We start from the raw sequence: 25,543 nt of genomic DNA, 5'->3' as shown, positions 1-25,543 counted from the left end.
GACTTTACCGAAAGAACCAAGAATATAATAGAATTCTCACTATTTGTATTATTTTATTATTTCCCTTTTAAGTGGACTTGGTCTTATTTTTACACTTCTCCATAAAATCACAAGGCCTTCGAGGAAGTGCACAATCGCATCAGTGTGTCGTCGATACCAGGAAAACTCTGAACGGAGTCGAGAAGCCTTATTATTCACAATTCTGGGAAATCGCCTGATGAAGCTGGTTGTTGTAAAGCAGCAGCGAAACGTTGTAGTCGAATAGTTAATGTTGTGGATTTACTCTCCAACACAACGGTGTGCTGAAGTAGTAACTAATTGTTTACGTGATAAATGTGGCTAATTGGTGGTGGTGGTGGGTTAACGAAACATTTACGCGATCTAACCCCAGAAAACCAGACTGTATTATGGATATCGTTCGTGCAAATCGACGCTTTAAAGAGGGGCGTGAAGGGTGTCGATATACCGTGTTCTTTCAGCCATCTTTGTAAGGGGTATAAGGCGTTGTTGTCTATGTACAATGACGTCATAGACTTTGTTTCTATCTTTGGCGATCTTTGTCAGGGTTATAGGCGTTGTAGATGTCTGTGTACGATCAGGCCATAGACTTTTTTTTCTCCCTTCAGCCATCTTTGTGAGGGGTATGGGCGTTGTAGATGTATATGCACGATGACGTCATATACATTTTCTCTTCAGCCATCTTTGTAAGGAGTGTTGGCGTTGAAGTTGTCTATGTACGATGACGTCATATTTTTTTTATTTTAGCCATCTTTATATTCTTGGTTCTTTCGGTAAAGTCACGTAGAAGGGAAACAATAAAATAATAAAAATATAAAGCAATAACATTCTCACGACGTTTCGACTGCAACACAAGCAATCATCATCAGGTGTGAAAACCACAACAAGAAATAATGGTTTTCACACCTGATGATGATTGCTTGTGTTGCAGTTGAAACGTCGTGAGAATTTTATTGTTTTATATTTTTTTATTATTCTATTGTTTCCCTTCTACGTGGTGACTTTACCGAAAGAACCAAGAATATGAATCCCTGCAGTCACGAAAGCTTTAAAACAAAATGTAGCCATCTTTGTTAGGGGTCTCGAGTGAACGCTGACGGAAACCCGACGTCACGCAGCGGCGTTAGCCAATCAGCGCGAGCTCCGCCTTGCAAGCAGTGGGCGCCACGTGCTCACTCCGTTACCGTATTCTCCAGACTAAAAGTTCCCGCATTCTGCACAACGCTCGTCTCGTTGCGCTTCGGACTGCGACTTATAATCCGGTTTACACGACACGATCACGTTCGGAGAATCTAATTGCACGCAGGATATCTCGCGGAGGGGCAGATACGCGAAGAGGCGGAGACAGTCCTGCCCGCCTGAAATCCGACACGTCCAGAAGTTTGTAAGAACTTGATTGGACAATCAAACCAGGAACGCGTTTGAGGACGCGTCTTACTTTCCCGATCGTCTCCTCTAAGTCAGAGCATACGGTACCAACACACACACACACGCACACGTGTTCCCCGAATGGATGTTTAACAGGCTGTTGGGGCGAGTGTTGTTCGCAATTAGCGCCGATTAAGGCCAGCACCACACCCGACCGCCTTTGTCTCCCCCAGTGCTGATGCTTTAAACGCACCAACACCCCAAGTCTTGAGTCGACCTCGCGGACGAGGAATGCGCAGCCAAGGAGCGAGATCGAACATTTGATCGGGAATCGAACTTGGGCGTTATTCCTTTTTATTTCGCCGGGTTTCGGAGCGCGTTGGAGCGCTAACCCGAGCGCCACCGCTCCCTCTTGGCGACCCACGGCAGACAAGAGTGGTTGCGAATTGCACGGGACGCGTGTTGGTTTCACGCGTTCGGCAAACGCACGGCGCGTGCGGTGATTGGCGTGCGTCGCCGGTCCACACAGTGACAGATGTATGTGGTCGTATGTTGAACTTCTTCCGCACCGTACGTAGCCAACCATGCTGATCGGAGGTGCGGGGGAAAGTCAACAAACTTGGATACAAAAAGCCGGTCTGAAGACATGAGTCTTCAATCTCGACACACATTGACAGGAACAAAGACAAAGATCCCCCGTATAGCCTTAACAGACTGTAGGGGCAAGTGCTGTTAGCGAGCACCTATGAAGGCCGGTAACGGTACACGAGGGGGTGGGTGGCCAGCACCACGCCCGACCGCCTTAGTCTCCCTAGTGGCAATGTTTGCACACCGCACCAGGTACTCATTTGAGGCTGAGTCGACCTAGGGGAGGCCCAGGACCGGTTCAGATAATCGTCACTGGTGTTGGCCGTGAGCGGGAATCGAACCCGGGTCGCCAGGTGCATAGCGCAGCGCGCTTACCACTACACCACCGTTCCCCAGAAGACATTGAGTCTTCAATCTCGACACACATTAACAGGAACACACACCGTGACAGATACAGTCCCGTTGTAACGCAGCGCGTCTCTGGAATGCAGTTACATGGTGACACACTGACACAGTGACAGATACATGGTGACACACTGACACACAGTGACAGATACATGGTGACACACTGACACACAGTGACAGTTACATGGTGACACACTGACACACAGTGACAGATACATGGTGACACACTGACACACAGTGACAGTTACATGGTGACACACTGACACACAGTGACAGATACATGGTGACACACTGACACACAGTGACAGATACATGGTGACACACTGACACACAGTGACAGATACATAGTGACATACTGACACAGTGACAGATACATGGTGACACACTGACACACAGTGACAGATACATGGTGACACACTGACACACAGTGACAGTTACATGGTGACACACTGACACACAGTGACAGATACATGGTGACACACTGACACACAGTGACAGATACATGGTGACACACTGACACACAGTGACAGATACATAGTGACATACTGACACGCAGTGACAGATACATGGTGACACACTGACACACAGTGACAGATACATGGTGACACACTGACACACAGTGACAGATACATGGTGACACACTGACACACAGTGACAGATACATGGTGACACACTGACACACAGTGACAGATACATGGTGACACACTGACACACAGTGACAGATACATAGTGACATACTGACACGCAGTGACAGATACATGGTGACACACTGACACACAGTGACAGATACATGGTGACACACTGACACACAGTGACAGTTACATGGTGACACACTGACACACAGTGACAGATACATGGTGACACACTGACACACAGTGACAGATACATGGTGACACACTGACACACAGTGACAGATACATAGTGACATACTGACACGCAGTGACAGATACATGGTGACACACTGACACACAGTGACAGATACATGGTGACACACTGACACACAGTGACAGATACATGGTGACACACTGACACACAGTGACAGATACATGGTGACACACTGACACACAGTGACAGATACATGGTGACACACTGACACACAGTGACAGATACATAGTGACATACTGACACGCAGTGACAGATACATGGTGACACACTGACACACAGTGACAGATACATGGTGACACACTGACACACAGTGACAGATACATGGTGACACACTGACACACAGTGACAGATACATGGTGACACACTGACACGCAGTGACAGATACATGGTGACACACTGACACACAGTGACAGATACATGGTGACACACTGACACACAGTGACAGATACATGGTGACACACTGACACACAGTGACAGATACATGGTGACACACTGACACACAGTGACAGATACATGGTGACACACTGACACACAGTGACAGATACGTGGTGACACACTGACACAGTGACAGATACATAGTGACACACTGACACACAGTGACAGATACATGGTGACACACTGACACACAGTGACAGATACATAGTGACACTGACACACAGTGACAGATACATGGTGACACACTGACACACAGTGACAGATACATGGTGACACACTGACACACAGTGACAGATACATGGTGACACACTGACACACAGTGACAGATACATAGTGACACTGACACACAGTGACAGATACATGGTGACACACTGACACACAGTGACAGATACATGGTGACACACTGACACACAGTGACAGATACATGGTGACACACTGACACACAGTGACAGATACATGGTGACACACTGACACACAGTGACAGATACATGGTGACACACTGACACACAGTGACAGATACATGGTGACACACTGACACAGTGACAGATACATAGTGACACACTGACACAGTGACAGATACATAGTGACACACTGACACACAGTGACAGATACATGGTGACACACTGACACACAGTGACAGATACATGGTGACACACTGACACACAGTGACAGATACATGGTGACACCTTGACACACAGTGACAGATACATAGTGACACACTGACACACAGTGACAGATACATGGTGACACACTGACACACAGTGACAGATACATAGTGACACCTTGACACACAGTGACAGATACATGGTGACACACTGACACACAGTGACAGATACATGGTGACACACTGACACACAGTGACAGATACATGGTGACACACTGACACACAGTGACAGATACATGGTGACACACTGACACACAGTGACAGATACATGGTGACACACTGACACACAGTGACAGATACATGGTGACACACTGACACAGTGACAGATACATAGTGACACACTGACACACAGTGACAGATACATGGTGACACACTGACACACAGTGACAGATACATGGTGACACACTGACACACAGTGACAGATACATGGTGACACACTGACACAGTGACAGATACATAGTGACACACTGACACAGTGACAGATACATAGTGACACACTGACACACAGTGACAGATACATGGTGACACACTGACACACAGTGACAGATACATGGTGACACACTGACACACAGTGACAGATACATGGTGACACCTTGACACACAGTGACAGATACATAGTGACACACTGACACACAGTGACAGATACATGGTGACACACTGACACACAGTGACAGATACATAGTGACACCTTGACACACAGTGACAGATACATGGTGACACACTGACACACAGTGACAGATACATGGTGACACACTGACACACAGTGACAGATACATGGTGACACACTGACACACAGTGACAGATACATGGTGACACACTGACACACAGTGACAGATACATGGTGACACACTGACACAGTGACAGATACATAGTGACACACTGACACAGTGACAGATACATAGTGACACACTGACACACAGTGACAGATACATGGTGACACACTGACACACAGTGACAGATACATGGTGACACACTGACACACAGTGACAGATACATGGTGACACCTTGACACACAGTGACAGATACATAGTGACACACTGACACACAGTGACAGATACATGGTGACACACTGACACACAGTGACAGATACATAGTGACACCTTGACACACAGTGACAGATACATGGTGACACACTGACACACAGTGACAGATACATGGTGACACACTGACACACAGTGACAGATACATGGTGACACACTGACACACAGTGACAGATACATGGTGACACACTGACACAGTGACAGATACATGGTGACACACTGACACACAGTGACAGATACATAGTGACACACTGACACACAGTGACAGATACATGGTGACACACTGACACACAGTGACAGATACATGGTGACACACTGACACAGTGACAGATACATGGTGACACACTGACACAGTGACAGATGCATGGTGACACACTGACACACAGTGACAGATACATAGTGACACACTGACACACAGTGATAGTTACATGGTGACACACTGACACACATTGACAGATACATGGTGACACACTGACACACAGTGACAGATACATGGTGACACACTGACACACAGTGACAGTTACATAGTGACACACTGACACACAGTGACAGTTACATAGTGACACACTGACACACAGTGACAGATACATGGTGACACACTGACACACAGTGACAGATACATGGTGACACACTGACACACAGTGACAGATACATGGTGACACACTGACACACAGTGACAGATACATGGTGACACACTGACACACAGTGACAGATACATGGTGACACACTGACACACAGTGACAGTTACATAGTGACACACTGACACACAGTGACAGATACATGGTGACACACTGACACACAGTGACAGATACATGGTGACACACTGACACACAGTGACAGATACATGGTGACACACTGACACACAGTGACAGATACATGGTGACACACTGACACACAGTGACAGATACATGGTGACACACTGACACACAGTGACAGATACATGGTGACACACTGACACACAGTGACAGATACATGGTGACACACTGACACACAGTGACAGATACATGGTGACACACTGACACACAGTGACAGTTACATAGTGACACACTGACACACAGTGACAGATACATGGTGACACACTGACACACAGTGACAGATACATGGTGACACACTGACACACAGTGACAGATACATGGTGACACCTTGACACACAGTGACAGATACATAGTGACACACTGACACACAGTGACAGATACATGGTGACACCTTGACACACAGTGACAGATACATAGTGACACCTTGACACACAGTGACAGATACATGGTGACACACTGACACACAGTGACAGATACATGGTGACACACTGACACACAGTGACAGATACATGGTGACACACTGACACACAGTGACAGATACATGGTGACACACTGACACACAGTGACAGTTACATAGTGACACACTGACACACAGTGACAGATACATGGTGACACACTGACACACAGTGACAGATACATGGTGACACACTGACACACAGTGACAGATCCATGGTGACACACTGACACACAGTGACAGATACATGGTGACACACTGACACACAGTGACAGATACATGGTGACACACTGACACACAGTGACAGATACATGGTGACACACTGACACACAGTGACAGATACATGGTGACACACTGACACACAGTGACAGATACATAGTGACACACTGACACACAGTGACAGATACATGGTGACACACTGACACACAGTGACAGATACATGGTGACACACTGACACACAGTGACAGATACATAGTGACACACTGACACACAGTGACAGATACATGGTGACACACTGACACACAGTGACAGATACATGGTGACACACTGACACACAGTGACAGATACATGGTGGAACACTGACACACAGTGACAGATACATGGTGATACACTGACACACAGTGATAGTTACATGGTGACACACTGACACACATTGACAGGTACATGGTGACACACTGACACACAGTGACAGATACATGGTGACACACTGACACACAGTGACAGTTACATAGTGACACACTGACACAGTGACAGATACATGGTGACACACTGACACACAGTGACAGATACATGGTGACACACTGACACACAGTGACAGATACATGGTGACACACTGACACAGTGACAGATACATAGTGACACACTGACACACAGTGATAGTTACATGGTGACACACTGACACACATTGACAGATACATGGTGACACACTGACACACAGTGACAGATACATGGTGACACACTGACACACAGTGACAGTTACATAGTGACACACTGACACACAGTGACAGTTACATAGTGACACACTGACACACAGTGACAGATACATGGTGACACACTGACACACAGTGACAGATACATGGTGACACACTGACACACAGTGACAGATACATGGTGACACACTGACACACAGTGACAGATACATGGTGACACACTGACACACAGTGACAGATACATGGTGACACACTGACACACAGTGACAGTTACATAGTGACACACTGACACACAGTGACAGATACATGGTGACACACTGACACACAGTGACAGATACATGGTGACACACTGACACACAGTGACAGATACATGGTGACACACTGACACACAGTGACAGATACATGGTGACACACTGACACACAGTGACAGATACATGGTGACACACTGACACACAGTGACAGATACATGGTGACACACTGACACACAGTGACAGATACATGGTGACACACTGACACACAGTGACAGATACATGGTGACACACTGACACACAGTGACAGTTACATAGTGACACACTGACACACAGTGACAGATACATGGTGACACACTGACACACAGTGACAGATACATGGTGACACACTGACACACAGTGACAGATACATGGTGACACCTTGACACACAGTGACAGATACATAGTGACACACTGACACACAGTGACAGATACATGGTGACACCTTGACACACAGTGACAGATACATAGTGACACCTTGACACACAGTGACAGATACATGGTGACACACTGACACACAGTGACAGATACATGGTGACACACTGACACACAGTGACAGATACATGGTGACACACTGACACACAGTGACAGATACATGGTGACACACTGACGCACAGTGACAGTTATATAGTGACACACTGACACACAGTGACAGATACATGGTGACACACTGACACACAGTGACAGATACATGGTGACACACTGACACACAGTGACAGATCCATGGTGACACACTGACACACAGTGACAGATACATGGTGACACACTGACACACAGTGACAGATACATGGTGACACACTGACACACAGTGACAGATACATGGTGACACACTGACACACAGTGACAGATACATGGTGACACCTTGACACACAGTGACAGATACATAGTGACACACTGACACACAGTGACAGATACATGGTGACACCTTGACACACAGTGACAGATACATAGTGACACCTTGACACACAGTGACAGATACATGGTGACACACTGACACACAGTGACAGATACATGGTGACACACTGACACACAGTGACAGATACATGGTGACACACTGACACACAGTGACAGATACATGGTGACACACTGACGCACAGTGACAGTTATATAGTGACACACTGACACACAGTGACAGATACATGGTGACACACTGACACACAGTGACAGATACATGGTGACACACTGACACACAGTGACAGATCCATGGTGACACACTGACACACAGTGACAGATACATGGTGACACACTGACACACAGTGACAGATACATGGTGACACACTGACACACAGTGACAGATACATGGTGACACACTGACACACAGTGACAGATACATGGTGACACACTGACACACAGTGACAGATACATAGTGACACACTGACACACAGTGACAGATACATGGTGACACACTGACACACAGTGACAGATACATGGTGACACACTGACACACAGTGACAGATACATGGTGACACACTGACACACAGTGACAGATACATGGTGACACACTGACACACAGTGACAGTTACATAGTGACACACTGACACACAGTGACAGATACATGGTGACACACTGACACACAGTGACAGATACATGGTGACACACTGACACACAGTGACAGATACATGGTGACACACTGACACACAGTGACAGATACATGGTGACACACTGACACACAGTGACAGATACATGGTGACACACTGACACACAGTGACAGATACATGGTGACACACTGACACACAGTGACAGATACATGGTGACACACTGACACACAGTGACAGATACATGGTGACACACTGACACACAGTGACAGTTACATAGTGACACACTGACACACAGTGACAGATACATGGTGACACACTGACACACAGTGACAGATACATGGTGACACACTGACACACAGTGACAGATACATGGTGACACCTTGACACACAGTGACAGATACATAGTGACACACTGACACACAGTGACAGATACATGGTGACACCTTGACACACAGTGACAGATACATAGTGACACCTTGACACACAGTGACAGATACATGGTGACACACTGACACACAGTGACAGATACATGGTGACACACTGACACACAGTGACAGATACATGGTGACACACTGACACACAGTGACAGATACATGGTGACACACTGACGCACAGTGACAGTTATATAGTGACACACTGACACACAGTGACAGATACATGGTGACACACTGACACACAGTGACAGATACATGGTGACACACTGACACACAGTGACAGATCCATGGTGACACACTGACACACAGTGACAGATACATGGTGACACACTGACACACAGTGACAGATACATGGTGACACACTGACACACAGTGACAGATACATGGTGACACACTGACACACAGTGACAGATACATGGTGACACACTGACACACAGTGACAGATACATAGTGACACACTGACACACAGTGACAGATACATGGTGACACACTGACACACAGTGACAGATACATGGTGACACACTGACACACAGTGACAGATACATAGTGACACACTGACACACAGTGACAGATACATGGTGACACACTGACACACAGTGACAGATACATGGTGACACACTGACACACAGTGACAGATACATGGTGGAACACTGACACACAGTGACAGATACATGGTGGCACACTGACACACAGTGATAGTTACATGGTGACACACTGACACACATTGACAGGTACATGGTGGCACACTGACACACAGTGACAGATACATGGTGACACACTGACACACAGTGACAGTTACATAGTGACACACTGACACAGTGACAGATACATGGTGACACACTGACACACAGTGACAGATACATGGTGATACACTGACACACAGTGACAGATACATGGTGACACACTGACACACAGTGACAGATCCATGGTGACACACTGACACACAGTGACAGATACATGGTGACACACTGACACACAGTGACAGATACATGGTGACACACTGACACACAGTGACAGATACATGGTGACACACTGACACACAGTGACAGATACATGGTGACACACTGACACACAGTGACAGATACATAGTGACACACTGACACACAGTGACAGATACATGGTGACACACTGACACACAGTGACAGATACATGGTGACACACTGACACACAGTGACAGATACATAGTGACACACTGACACACAGTGACAGATACATGGTGACACACTGACACACAGTGACAGATACATGGTGACACACTGACACACAGTGACAGATACATGGTGGAACACTGACACACAGTGACAGATACATGGTGGCACACTGACACACAGTGATAGTTACATGGTGACACACTGACACACATTGACAGGTACATGGTGGCACACTGACACACAGTGACAGATACATGGTGACACACTGACACACAGTGACAGTTACATAGTGACACACTGACACAGTGACAGATACATGGTGACACACTGACACACAGTGACAGATACATGGTGATACACTGACACACAGTGACAGATACATGGTGACACACTGACACAGTGACAGATACATAGTGACACACTGACACACAGTGACAGATACATGGTGACACACTGACACACAGTAACAGATACATGGTGACACACTGACACACAGTGACAGATACATGGTGACACACTGACACACAGTGACAGATACATGGTGACACACTGACACACAGTGACAGATACATGGTGACACACTGACACACAGTGACAGATACATGGTGGAACACTGACACACAGTGACAGATACATGGTGACACACTGACACACAGTGATAGTTACATGGTGACACACTGACACACATTGACAGGTACATGGTGACACACTGACACACAGTGACAGATACATGGTGACACACTGACACACAGTGACAGTTACATAGTGACACACTGACACAGTGACAGATACATGGTGACACACTGACACACAGTGACAGATACATAGTGACACCTTGAGATGCAGTGACAACGGCAGATGCGGCGGTGTCACAGCCACCATGCAGAGCGACATCGTGACAATGTCAGTTGTACACAGAGCGACACATTTGACACTGTGACTCTGACACGCAGTGACGGATACATAATTATACACGGTACCGTGGTGACAGCATCACTGACACGCATTTCACGCAGTGACACACCACCACCACATCATCAGTGAATGACATACTCGTGGGTATGGTGACAGATGTCTTTGCGCTTTCATTTGCGGCCAGGTCGCTGAATTTGCGCGGCTGGATTATAAGATGCCCATATTATTAATCCAATTTGTCGCGATGTACAAAGGCTGGTGTCACAGCGTTTTCCGAACGTAAGCCGTGTCTGTATGATGAGGCTCCTGTATATTATTTACAGAGTTAATGCAGGGTTTTTTTGGGGGGGTTATATCGCGTAAATACAAATGTGTCGTTAAACCCGCCACCACCCGACACAGGCAATTAGTATGGTTTGTAATTTACAGTGTTGTGGATTTGCTCTCCAACACACAACCGGTGTGCTGTACCAGTAACGAATCGGCACGTTCTGTTTACGTGACAAACCTTACTAATTGGCTGTGTCGGGTGGTGACGGGTTTAATGACACATTTATATATATACCCGATCTAACCCCCCACAAAAACCTGTATTATGGATGATATTGGTCGCGGAAGCCTACGTGTTAAACTATTTACAGAGAATTAGTTCAACAGATAATTTCACCTCTCCCACATAAATTAATGTCATTCATGCCAATGACATGAAATGAGTTAAATGATGACCTCACCCTGCTGCTCTAATTAAGACCGGGAGCAAGTGAGGGCTTTACCATTCGGGCGAATTGCCCGATGATGCTGGATGTAATTACCAGCGAAACGTCGTACTCAAATTTTAAATGATGTTGATTCACTCTTCAACACAGCGGTGGGCTAAAGTAGTGAACTATTTGTCCTTTGTAAACGTGACACTTTTTTTACTGTTTGGCCGTGTCGGGTGGTGGAGGGTTACGACACATTTATAAATAACGCGATCTAACCCAAAAACCTTTATTATGAATAATATTGGTCGCGAAAGCCTACGTGTTAAACATGCCAACAGCATTCCTGAATATGCATGGATGCTGAACTTCCTTCGGCACCGTGCGTAGCCAACTGCGCCCATCGGAGGTGACGACACTGAACCCCTTAAGCACACGTTCGTTGGCTCGGACACACGATTTCATGACGTTCGTCAAACGCGCCCGACGTAATAATACCCCGTTGCGCATCGAGACGCTTTACAACGCCGACCGACCTTTTCCCCTCGGCCCCCTTAGGGCCTTTGCCGATGTCGACGCTGGACGAGGCCGAGCTGCAGCTGTCCGAGCTGGAGATGCTGGGGAGCATGTTCCCGCATGCCGGCGAGATGACGATCCCCGACCCGGGGCCTCCGGCGGAGCTGGCGCGCTGGGTCCAGCATCCCGACGAGCCGCCGCCGCGGGGATACGTCGGCTTCACCGTGCGACACCCGACCATCGTGAGTCTCAGCGCCGAACCTCAGGATCCCTGGCCTGCCCGCTGGCGGTGTGGACGTCGCAGACGTGCGCCCGTCCTTCGCGGAGCTCGCTCTCCGCGATGTTTTGGCCGCCGGCGAATCGCGCCTGGGACTCTCTACACGACCTTGCCGAGCGAGAGAGAGAGAGAGCGAGAGAGAAAGTGATGGGATACGGCGATGAGAGAGAATGCGATGCGGGAAAGTGGTGAGGTGAAGTGATGAGAGGTAAAATGATGAGATAAAGTGATAGGTTGCATGTATTAAATAGCTTGTTTATGTGTTTATTCAAGGTTATACATTAAAATTAAGTTTTAGCGGGCGAAATTTTCTTTACGGATAGCCAATATTAGTTGGATCCCTCACAAATGACAAAATACTGTAGTAGCGGCGATGATATTGGTACATCAGCAAAGCCGTTCCCCCCGGGAGGCTGGGTTGGTCGATCCAATCGTGGCGGTGCTGACCCACTCGGGACCCAGGAGTGGAAGATGGCAGCAGCCTTCACGGGCGGCCCGCTCCGTCAAGCGAGCGATCACGACTCACGCCATCAGCAACCCGGCGACCCGAACATCAAACGGCGATCTCCCGGCCTCCATAGCAACAGCTCAATCCACCATAACGGGAACCATATCCAGAAAATGTTTTGCCCTTACCCCCCCCCCGACTCCCCGCACTAACCCCACCCCTTTCGGTTATAAACTCCGAGTCGCAGGATGTACGGCATGCGGTTTAAAAGATTCTGGACCGTCTGAGTTCAAATCCTGGCCTGAGTTGGCTAGTCGTCATCGTCGTCATGTTCAACATCGTCGCCACCGTGTCAGCTTTTTGCCCCTTTTGGTTCTGCAATTGCGCCGACGGCTAACGAGCCCCTGCCTGACCGTCTCCGTGTGCACGTGCATTGTGACAGGCAGGCCTGGACGCTGTGTGCCATTTCCCTCATCATTACCCCACTCAACCCCCCGAAATATACGCCAGGTGGGCGATGATGCTTGCGAGCGTGCGTGGTGTGTGCGTGTGTGTGTGCCAATGCATGTGCGCGTACGGTCGTACCGGGTATAGCAGGTGCCATAGGGATGTCACCACCATTCAGCATTAAATTGTGGGCTGTGTTCTGTTGCGTAAGATATGATGAATATGGAAGTAGGCGTTATTAGCGGGGTGTGTGAATTTTGCATATAGGTGTGTGCCTGTATAGGCAGATTTGTGAGGAGCGGTAATGCAACGGTTAGCGCGCTGCGCTATGAACCCAGCAACCCAGGTTCGATTCCCCGCTCAGGGGCAACGCCAGTGACGATTATCTGAACTGGTGCTGGGCCTCCTCTGGGTCGACGCAGCCTTACATGAGTACCCGGTGCGGAGTGTGAAACATCGCCACAGGGGAGATAAAGACGGCCGGGCGTGGTGTTGGCCACCCACCCCCTCGTGTGGCTCGCCGGCCTTCATAGGTGTTTGCTAACAGCACTTGCCCCAGCAGTCTGTTTAAGGCTACACGGGGGATCTTTGTCTTTGGGGAGCGGTAGTGTATTGGCAAGCGTCCTGTGCTGCGACCCGATTTCGATTCTCGCTCATGGCCAACATCAGTGACGATTTTTTTTAACCGGTCCTGGGCCTCTCCTAGGTAGACTCAGCCTCAAATGATTACATTGTGTGATGCACGACTATCGCCACTGGGGAGACAAAGGCGGCCAGGCATGGTACTAGCCCCCCTTCCCTCATGTTCCATGCCGGCATTCATAGGTGCCCCCTAACAGCATTTACAGTTTGGTCAGGCTATACGGGGGATCTTTCTCTTTGTTTGGTGGTGTTGAGTCAACGTACTGCGCTATAATCCTGGGATTCGCTGATGCATCTCTGGCCATGCATGCAGCTCCACCAGCGCGCTTCGGTATCTGATCTCAGCGTGGATTTTCCCGAGGTGACTGCCAACACCACCAGTACTGACGAGACTAAGGCGCTCCCGCACGCACGTCCCGCTGGCCTTACTAGGTGCTCACTAACAGCCATGTTGCATGTACTGTATGCATGCTGAACTTCTTTTGCGCTGTACGTGTTAATCGGTTGGCTGCGTACATTTACAGGTGGCCTCCGGTTTACGACGGTCCCAGATTTACGACGGCCTACGTTTTACGACGGCCCCCGTTTTACGACGGACCACGTTTTACGACATTTATATAATGCCACCACCGTGGAACGATTTATGACGCAGAAATCGACGTGACCCCGAGCAGTCTGGTTTCCGATGTGACTCCGTGTGGAGCTTTTGTCAGTCTCGAGTGCTTTTGTGGATTTTTTTTTACCTCTTCAACCCTGTTACATTTGGCAGACAAAAAGGGAAATATACAAGCGATGTTTTCTACGGTTTGGACTGCCTGTGGTAAAATGGGGTCCCATTTACGACGATCCGATTGACGACGGATTTGCCAGGAACGCATCGTGATGTGATAAAGGCGGGGAGTGCCTGTTTATATTTATGTCATGGCCAGTACCATTGCTGTTTGTGCCACGCACTATGGCAAGAGGGGATTTAAAGATTGATCATAAAACATTTCTCCCTCGTACGTAAGAGGACATCGGTGTTACCCACTTCTTGACCAACCACACTCCCTGATGTGACCTCCACTCGGAACATTGGGCCCTACTTCGATCACATGCTCTACCTCAAGTGGTGTAAGGGAGAGGGAGGGGGGGGGGGTGCGAACGTCAGCGCGAAAGACTAGAAAGTAGCTACAGTCGTCAACAACTCAAAATTAGGGGGCTTGGCTTCACCCCCTGAACGACGTTCCAGGGAAAATGCCGGCGTCCCCTCCTTCTCACTCCCCAGAGCCGACTCGATGGGACGCGCCGAGCAGGGGAGGCTCAACGGCGAGCTGCGAGCGTTCCTGCGGGAGCACGGCGCGGGCTCGCTACGCGTGCTCGCGGTGCTGGACTGGCTCGCCGATAACGCCCCCCAGCTCCACGCCGCGTCCGCGGCCCCGGCTCCGGTGCCCGGTAGGAAGCCCTTGCGGGTTGAGGCACGGCAGCGCCCCTCCACCGCCCCCGTCCGTGCCGTGCCGCGCCCACACACTCAGCGCCGGCTCCGGTGCCCCGTAGGTAGGAAGCCCTTGATAAGAGAGGTTTATTTTGGGTTAGATTGCGTAAATATATAAACGTTGTGTCGTTAAAACCCGCCACCACCCGACACAGCCAACTGGTAAGGGTTGTCACGTAAACAGAACGTGGCCAATTCGTCACTAGTACAGCAGTAGTGTAGTGTATAGTATTATAGTGTAGTGTATAGTATTATAGTGTAGTGTATAGTGTAGTGTATAGTATAGTGTATAGTAGTATAGTGTATAGTAGTGTAGTGTATAGTAGTGTATAGTGTAGTGTATAGTAGTATAGTGTATAGTAGTGTAGTGTATAGTATAGTGTGTAGTAGTGTAGTGTATAGAAGTATAGTGTATAGTAGTGTAGTGTATAGTAGTATAGTGTATAGTAGTGTAGTGTATAGTGTAGTGTATAGTAGTGTAGTGTATAGTGTAGTATACTAGTACAGCACACCGGTGTGTTGGAGAGCCAAGCCACAACATTTACAATCTGAGTACGACGTTTCGCCAGTAATAACAACTAGCTTCATCAGGCGACAGCCAGATTTGTGGAGAAGTCTAACTTTTTCGTTCCTTATATAGAGGCGTAGATGCTCTTGCACAATGTGGGGGGTGACGGGTTTTAACGACACATATATTTACGCGATCTAACCCAAAAAATAGCTCAGGTTAGCATTACAGCCAGGAAGGCTGAACGTTCGCGTCGTTTGACTCGTCGTGAGCAACTGTCCGAGGCACATGGAGTTCAAACTTTTGTTACGGTATCCGAGGCCGCCGAGATGCGGTGAACACCTCTGCAGCTGTTCCCCAACAAAGGCACGGGACTTTGCCGCGGGACGTTTAATTTCCTCATCATGGTATTTTACCCCTCGCTAAATGCTTAGCAAATGGGGGAATACAATCGGTGTTAAAAACCTAAACGTGAAAGCATTTTTCTTCAAACTGCGGCTTTCAATTTCACAGCACTTACGGCGCAATTGCAGCTGCCCCGCAATGCTGCCATAAGTACCTTCGTCCCTCATTGGCGACCATCGGTCGACGCTGACAGAGCACTTGCCCGTCTCCCAACAGGCGGGGAGAGTCCCCGGCCCCGCGCTGCCTTCTCACGCCTGTGGATCTACAGCCACCACATCTACAACAAGGACAAGCGACGGGACCTGGTGTCCTGGGCGCGGGACCTGGACCTCACGGGTTTCCTCATGCCAGGAAAGCCGGGGCTCGTGTGCGCGGAGGGCCCCGCGGCAGCCTGCGACGAGTACTGGGCTCGGTAACGCAACCCCCATGCCAGCGGCTCGGGCCCACCAGGGCCAGCGAAGCGACGTTTCCCGCATGGGAGATGCGCGGGGAAAGTTACGGAAAGCTCCCACGCGTACATGCCTGGTTTGAAACGACCGCGGCTTGTGCAGCCGCCTGCTTAAATCCCCGAGCCAGTGATGGAAATTCCACGCTCCTACGCCGGGGTCGAGTGAATCCACAGACTAACCACTGTTGACGTTCCATAAAGTGGTGCTTGTTCTCCCGATCCTGGTTTTGCTTCTGTGCATTCATTGGTGACCCGAGACACACTGAGCGGCGGTTTAAAATTTGGTTTCAACTCGGGCGAGAGGAAGCTTGCACTATATCGGCCCTGACGCGTCGGCCCGTTCCTCCCGGTGGCAGGGTCCGTCGCCTGCAGTGGCAGAAGATCGGCATACGGCACCGCGAGGACTTCCCCCCGATTGCCGCCGAGGTCCCGGGCGGCACCGCGGGAGAGTCGTCGCCGCTCCCTCGCTTCGAGCCGCCGTTCCGAGAGGAGGCGTTCGACGTGCACGGCACGCACATGGACCTGGGACAGCTGCGCCGCTTCCTGGAGGCACACGGCTGCGGGGAAGCCTTCACGATAGTGTTCGGCGTTGAGAAGAAATAGTGCCCCGTTTTGTTTTTGTACAATGTTGCCACGTTAGCTATTAAACTATTAAAAACTTTTTATTTTATTTTACCGCCTAAGGCCCACCGCTGAGCTGTTTGGTATAGCTCTTTTATAGAAGCGACCGGCGCATCACAAATGATAGCTCAATGAAGTGGGTTTAACATCATGTGGAAATTCTATAGCAGCCAAATTACTCTAAGTACGTGCGTCTCCTGCGCCTTCCTCGACTTCTTCTCGCTGAAAATAATTGTCGGATCGTTCGTCCCATCCAATCGAGTCGTTCACGTTTCGTTGGAACAATGTTTTTGCCAGGCGAGAACTCGACACATTTGCTGGACTGACCTGGGTCACCCAGATGACAAAAGGAAAACAATTAAGTACAGCAATGACGCTTTAATATTATCCCTGATGTATGAGGGATAATAGAAAACTCATCTATCTGGGCATGTTTGAGATGAGATAGATTTATTGTTTTTTCACTGCTTTCCAAAATAACTGCCCATAATCTAAAAAGTGTATTTCCTGTTTTTAATTCGATGACCGTCATCGCTGTACAGTCGGATTCCTCCTGGTCCCAAAACCGGTCATTAAAGAAACACTAACATCCTTATTATTGTTTTATTTCCCTTCTACGTGACTTTACCAAAAGAACCAAGAATATGAATACTAATATCCTGGTGAATCGCCTGATACGTCTGTTAATATTTTGAATTATTTTATCACTGAACACTGGGGTGGATGCTTCAATTCTTGTTGAAGTCGTGTTAACCAGCACCTGGCAATCTGCAAGCATCGGAGTGGAGTGGACACTCTCTCCACCAACACGCTGAGACAGGCCAAGGTTCCAGTTCATTTACTCCACCTCCGCGACACATTCACAGCTCCCTAATTCATCCACAGCTCTCACCTTCACCCGCGGCTCTCAACCGTAACACACGTAGCTTCTTCATCCACAGCTTTCTCCTTTACCCACGGCTCTCTTCGTAACATACACACAGCTCCCTCCTTCATCCACAGCTCCCTCCTTCACCCACGGCTCTCTCTGTAACATACACACAGCTCCCTCCTTCATCCACAGCTCCCTCCTTCACCCACGGCTCTCTCTGTAACATACACACTGCTCCCTCCTTCATCCACAGTAATCTCCTTCATCCACAGCTCTCTCCGTAACATACAGCTCCTTCATCCACAGCTCTCTCCTTCACCCACGGCTCTCTCCTCCTCTCGTCCCTTTTATCCCCGCAGTCCCCTCTCACTGTTTCCTCCCCTCTAATTCCCTGTTGCCACGTTCCCAGCCGCCATTCACATTGTCACACCTAGGACGATGTGTCCCTCATCTCCAGCCTCGGAGCTACTCCCAGTCAAGTCGGGGCAGGGATTGACGTCAGCTGATGTCGTTGGGAGCGTCATGGAGGACCGTAACAGGAGCACGGTAGTGACGGTGAAGCAGAACCAACGCCATGTATGCATGTATATATATTAAACTTAATTCACACCATACGTAGTCAACCGTGCTAATCGGAGGTGCGGGGTAAGGACGACAAATTGGACACAAAAAGCAGCACTAAAGAAATGGGAGTTTTCAATCTAGATTTAAAAGTGCATAGCTCCGGTGACTTTCGGAAGGGCACTCCGGACGGCTGCAGAAGCGCTCCTGAACGCGCGATGCGGTGACCGTCTTCGTTCGATGGCTCGCCAAAAGCCGGTGCTGCTGTGAGGATGACCGGAGTTTGCGTGATGGTTCATGCTCGTTGACGAGATCAGCGAGGTATTGTGGTTCATTTGTGGCAGGCACTTGGTGTGTAATGAGGGCAAGCTGACGTGCTAAACGCAACACATTTACCAATACCTGCAACTGGACTACGTTTCGAGATATGTAACCGTATTGTACGGATTATAAATCACTCGGGAAAGTGAAACGCACCCAAAAGTGTGGGGTTATTTTGCAAGAAGTGGGAGGATTTATGTACATGTTTCCTTAATCATTTTCGACGTACGGTCCACTCCTAGCAACAAACACACGGTCCGGTCTCACGGGTGGTGGACCATTGTGGGTGTCATTCATTGACAGAGCTCATTGTTGAAATGTTATTGGACTGGATGAAATGAACAACATGCCGGGAAGGGGCTGTTAAAGAGAATGGGTGGAGGGGGTAGTGGCTTAGGGGCTGTCCATAAATGACGTCACGCGATTTTGGACGATTTTTGACCCCCCCCCCCCTTAGTCACACGGCGTCACAAAAAGTCAGACCCCCCCCTCAAATATGACGTCACAAAGCTCTGCCCCCTCCCCCCCCCAAAAAAATAAAACTTGCTTCAAATTGCTTTAAACTATTGTCATTGTAGTGCGTATTTAATGTGGCGCTGCACTCTGATGTTGTAGGAGAAAACATTTATTAAAAAGTCTAATTAATTAAGTAGAACGTGTTGTCTATATTTATTTAAAGTTGCGCATTTTGACGTGACGTCACATTTCTCAACCTCCCCCCCCCCCCCTCGTCACACATCGTCACAAATGTCTGACCCCTCCCCAGGTGCGTGACGTCATTTATGGACGGCCCCTAAACACGTGGTAGGCCTAGGAGCTGCTGCGCCGCGTGTTTGCACCTCCTGGTGATGACTCTGGGTCCATCGGTCTCGGTGACGTCAGGGGGGCTATGAATGAGCTGTTCAGGAAGGGGTCTCGGGTTATTTTAAAGGCTGGCTCCCCTCCTTTAAGCCTGTAATCCCGTGTGGTGCAGAGGCTGTTGCTGATTTTTAATAAAGCTCTTCCATGCATGGGTGGAGTTTGCGGGGGGGGGGGGGGCACGGGGGGGGCCATACCTCCCCCCTCCCAAAGTGGTTACATGTATTAATTTATTAGCAGTCGTTTACGATAACAAATATTAATTCTTTATATTCAGGCTCTAAAAGACGCAGGTTTATGGCGTTACCTTCCGCGTGCTCGGTATAGTTTACGTGCCGTGCGGGGGGGGGGGGGGTCGTGTTTTCTAATCTGTGAGAATACGGTGCCGTGAATATTCTCCTTCCAGACGACGATGATGATGATGAACGTACTGCTTTACAATGGGCAGAGATGTCTTCTGTGATCATCTCTCCTCTGGGTGATTCTGAAACAACCAGATTAAAACACGTCCTCTGTGAGTCAACGTTTGTCTGTGGATTATAATAATTACCTGCAGTTTACCTTATTGGGATCACACAAGGCAACATCACCCCCGTGTGCTGCGAAAAAATCATCTGGGTGACCCACCAACCCTTAACCTCCAAACGCTGCATCACAAGCGTGTTGCCACTGCACACAGATAATTTAGAGTTACCGGTTTCACAATTCCACGAATTTATTGAGGTTCTGTGCAGGAATTAACTTGAGGTTTCACGTAAACTTTTTTTTTGGTATTTTACCAGGTAAGGCTCGCTGAGCTATGTAGCTCTTTCTTTAAAGAAGAGACCTGGCCCACCAAGGACAGCTCAACGAAGTGGCTTGTCGCGTGGACATTTATAGCAGCCAAATACTCGAAACGCAACGATTCTAAAGGGAAACCCCGAAGGGGCCGGAGAGAACTAGTTTAGTGGTCGTGGTGAGCACTGACCCGCAACGCTTTCAGCTTCAATAGTTGTCATTTTCCACTGAGAATGACTAAAAGTTGCCACTTGGTGGATGGTGGTGCATTTTAAAATTCGAGCGCTATGATTCAACCACCGAGCAGTGAGCGGAGAGCGGAGAGCTGATGAGAAGTTTTCTCAGCGCTCGGCGCAACGCAGCAGAACGAAACATCACGCTTGGGCTGTACGATGCAGCCGGGCGGCGGTGGTGGCTATACACGTGGCAGTCTGTAGCAGGGAGGTGGTGGTGGCTATGCACGTGGCAATCTGTAGCAGGGCGGTGGTGGTGGTGGCTATACACGTGGCAGTCTGTAGCAGGGAGGTGGTGGTGGCTATGCACGTGGCAGTCTGTAGCAGGGCGGTGGTGGTGGCTATACACGTGGCAGTGTAGCAGGGCGGTGGTGGTGGCTGTGCACGTGGCAGTGTAGCAGGGAGGTGGTGGTGGCTATGCACGTGGCAGTCTGTAGCAGGGCGGCGGTGGTGGCTATGCACGTGGCAGTCTGTAGCAGGGCGGTGGTGGTGGTGGCTATGCACGTGGCAGTCTGTAGCAGGGCGGTTTTGGTGTCTATGCACGTGGCAGTCTGTAATACAGCGCTTCTAGAGGCAAATAGGGTTGGTGGATCACACAAATGTTGCACAACTCCCTTCCCGTGAGCGTCGAGGAAATGCCATATACCCTGGCTCGCGCGTGTGTGTTGAACTTCTTTCTTACCGTACGTAGCCAACCGTGCAAATCGGAGACTTGCCAGGAGATTGTGGTGCAGCAAATGTGAATTCCACCGTGGGACAGCTCCCTTTTAACAAAACAAAAATCAGCAACAGCCCATCTGCATCACTTGGGATTTCAGGCTGTAAGGAGGGGAGCCAAACTTGGATAGAACACGGGACCCATAGAACGTGTTCTCTGATTTCCTACAACTTGTAGACATTTAACTGGCCGATAAAACCGCAACTCCGATTAAAGCACGGTTGGCTGCGTACGGGTGCGAAAGAAGTTCAACATACTTACTTAATACGTACCTGTCAATCTCTCATCAGTGCCCTACCTGAATACAGACCAACTCAGACCTTATTGGTCACCCCGTACCCATTATAAATCTCAACGTTCATCCTACAAAGTCCCATCGCCAGGGAGAAACACAAACAAATAAACACATTTTTTTTTTCTTTGCCCGTATTGAAACGTCTGTGCACCGTATCGACCTGAAAACTCGATTTCCCTATTCAAGAATACGGGGTTCAATCGTTTGGGTTGACAGGTGTGTTAATATGTAGAGGACAGCAGAGCTTGGACGAATGCTGGCGCTGCCTCCCCGCTTGTCTGTGGTTTCTCGTGCCCCAGAGTCGCCCCCTCTCTCTGTGCGGCGGAGGAGGCCGGTGGCGGGGCGTACCGAGTTGAAATGGTTATTAAATATTTGGCATGTTGGCGCTGCAGCGACAAATGCTGCTGCCGCTGGACGCGGCAAGTTAATCGATGACATCGAGCAAAGCGACCGAAGCAAAACGCGGGATTCTCGGGGACTTCCGTGAAACGCACCGGACTTCTCCGCGGCATCGCGGAGATTGTGGGGAGGGATAATCGCGTGAAGGAATAAAAAAATAAACGCCGGTGGGTATTCGCCGTCAAGTGAAAGCGAAGCCACGCGCCGCCCGCTTCAGCGTGGACGTTAAAGGTCCCGCCGCGTCGTTCTCAACACGTGGTGGTGGTGGGGGGTGGGGGGGGAGGCATTTTTGTGGCTGGAATCATGGTTCAAATTTGCCAAATTTTTGGTAGCGCTGCTTGCAAATAATTCAACTGGGATAAACATAGCAATCACCGGCCACTCTCTCTCCATCCCTGACTGCAAACACTTGGCAGGACCCTCCTGAGAGAGAAAGAGAGCCGTGAGATTCGGTGAGGCTTTCCTGGGTAAATAAGCGGAATAATAATCATGAAGCATTCATATTTTTAGGCGGAATCAAATTGATTTTCAACAAAGGAAATGCATTGAATGCAGGCAGGTACATTTTGCATTTCTGTATGTGTGTTGAACTTCTTTCGCACCGTATGTAGCCAACCGTGCTAATCGGGAGTGAGGAGATTAACCCCAATGCCATAAACGCGATCTAAGATCATTTATTTACTTTCATGCGTTAAATGTTACTTATCCCATCAATAAAATCACTGTAAGGACAAATGTATTTACTTTGAATGTTCCCAACATTTCTTCGTATGTGAGTTTTATAATAACCGCAAAACACAAAGGTCATACTAGAATCAAAAAGAAAACCGGGCTGTTCTTAAGATCACATATCGGTGGTTAGTTGACGGCAGGATCATAAAACTCATGGCAAGCTTGGCGGCAGGAAAGCACATCCTGGGTTAGTCGGTACTGAGCCGGACTGGCGCAGTTCAGCCACCGAGTTAATATTGAGAGGGAGACGTGGTGAGTAATAATATTGAGAGACGTGGTGAGTAATAATAGTGAGAGAGAGAGAGACGTGGTGAGTAATAATATTGAGAGACGTGGTGAGTAATAATATTGAGAGAGGGAGAGACGTGGTGAGTAATAATATTGAGAGAGAGAGACGTGGTGAGTAATAATATTGAGAGAGAGAGACGTGGTGAGTAATAATATTGAGAGAGAGAGACGTGGTGAGTAATAATATTGAGAGAGATGTGGTGAGTATTAATATTGAGAGAGAGACGTGGTGAGTAATAATATTGAAAGAGAGACGTGGCGAGTGATAATATTGAGAGAAAGAGAGACGTGGTGAATAATAATATTGAGAGAGAGAGACGTGGTGAGTAATAATATTGAAAGAGAGACGTGGTGAGTAATAATATTGAGAGAAAGAGAGACGTGGTGAATAATAATATTGAGAGGGAGACGTGGTGAGTAATAATAATGAGAGAGAGAGAGACGTGGTGAATAATAATATTGAGAGAGAGAGACGTGGTGAGTAATAATATTGAGAGATGTGGTGAGTAATAATATTGAGAGACGTGGTGAGTAATAATATTGAAAGAGAGACGTGGAGAGTAATAATATTGAAAGAGAGACGTGGTGAGTAATAATATTGAGAGACGTGGTGAGTAATAATATTGAGAGACGTGGTGAGTAATAATATTGAAAAAGAGACGTGGTGAGTAATAATATTGAGAGAGTCGTGGTGAGTAATAATATTGAGAGACGTGGTGAGTAATAATATTGAGAGAGTCGTGGTGAGTAATAATATTGAAAGAGATACGTGGTGAGTAATAATATTGAGAGACGTGGTGAGTAATAATATTGAAAGAGAGACGTGGTGAGTAATGATATTGAGAGAGAGACGTGGTGAGTAATAATATTGAGAGAGAGACGTGGTGAGTAATAATATTGAAAGAGAGACGTGGTGAGTAATAATAGCCATCGTCAGGGCCGAGGGCAGGACGCGTTACAAAAAACACGGCTATGTAAATTAGCTGGCAATGAACGGACACGCGGGCTCCACATTTCACAGAGCCCTCCCGAAACCTGGGCCGCGTCTTAATGAAGAACCACGACCGCCTTTATAAA

At 48.4% G+C, this 25,543-nt stretch overlaps 1 protein-coding gene across 2 annotated transcripts; it reads left to right on the top strand.

Moving 5' to 3' along the window:
- Positions 1-998: 998 nt before the first annotated feature.
- RWDD2B (RWD domain containing 2B) lies at positions 999-21,547 on the top strand. Of its 2 annotated transcripts, none has more exons than XM_076074582.1 (6): positions 999-1,490; positions 13,186-13,385; positions 14,315-14,378; positions 16,225-16,391; positions 17,561-17,756; positions 18,149-21,547. In XM_076074582.1, the coding sequence occupies exons 2-6, from the start codon at positions 13,197-13,199 to the stop codon at positions 18,370-18,372; spliced, it is 840 nt and encodes a 279-aa protein (XP_075930697.1). In that variant the 5' UTR covers positions 999-1,490; positions 13,186-13,196; the 3' UTR covers positions 18,373-21,547. The 2 variants fall into 2 exon arrangements, with proteins under 2 accessions (XP_075930697.1, XP_032828680.1); XM_032972789.2 differs by having other exon boundaries at positions 1,002-1,490; positions 14,311-14,378.
- Positions 21,548-25,543: the final 3,996 nt, after the last annotated feature.

Source organism: Petromyzon marinus, chromosome 49, assembly GCF_048934315.1.
Source record: "Petromyzon marinus isolate PM22_M1 ecotype Great Lakes invasive population chromosome 49, UKy_Petmar_22M1.pri1.0, whole genome shotgun sequence".
NCBI lineage: Eukaryota > Metazoa > Chordata > Hyperoartia > Petromyzontiformes > Petromyzontidae > Petromyzon > Petromyzon marinus.
Note: the sequence above shows the minus strand (reverse complement) of the source record. Positions and strands in the feature narration are given on the sequence as shown.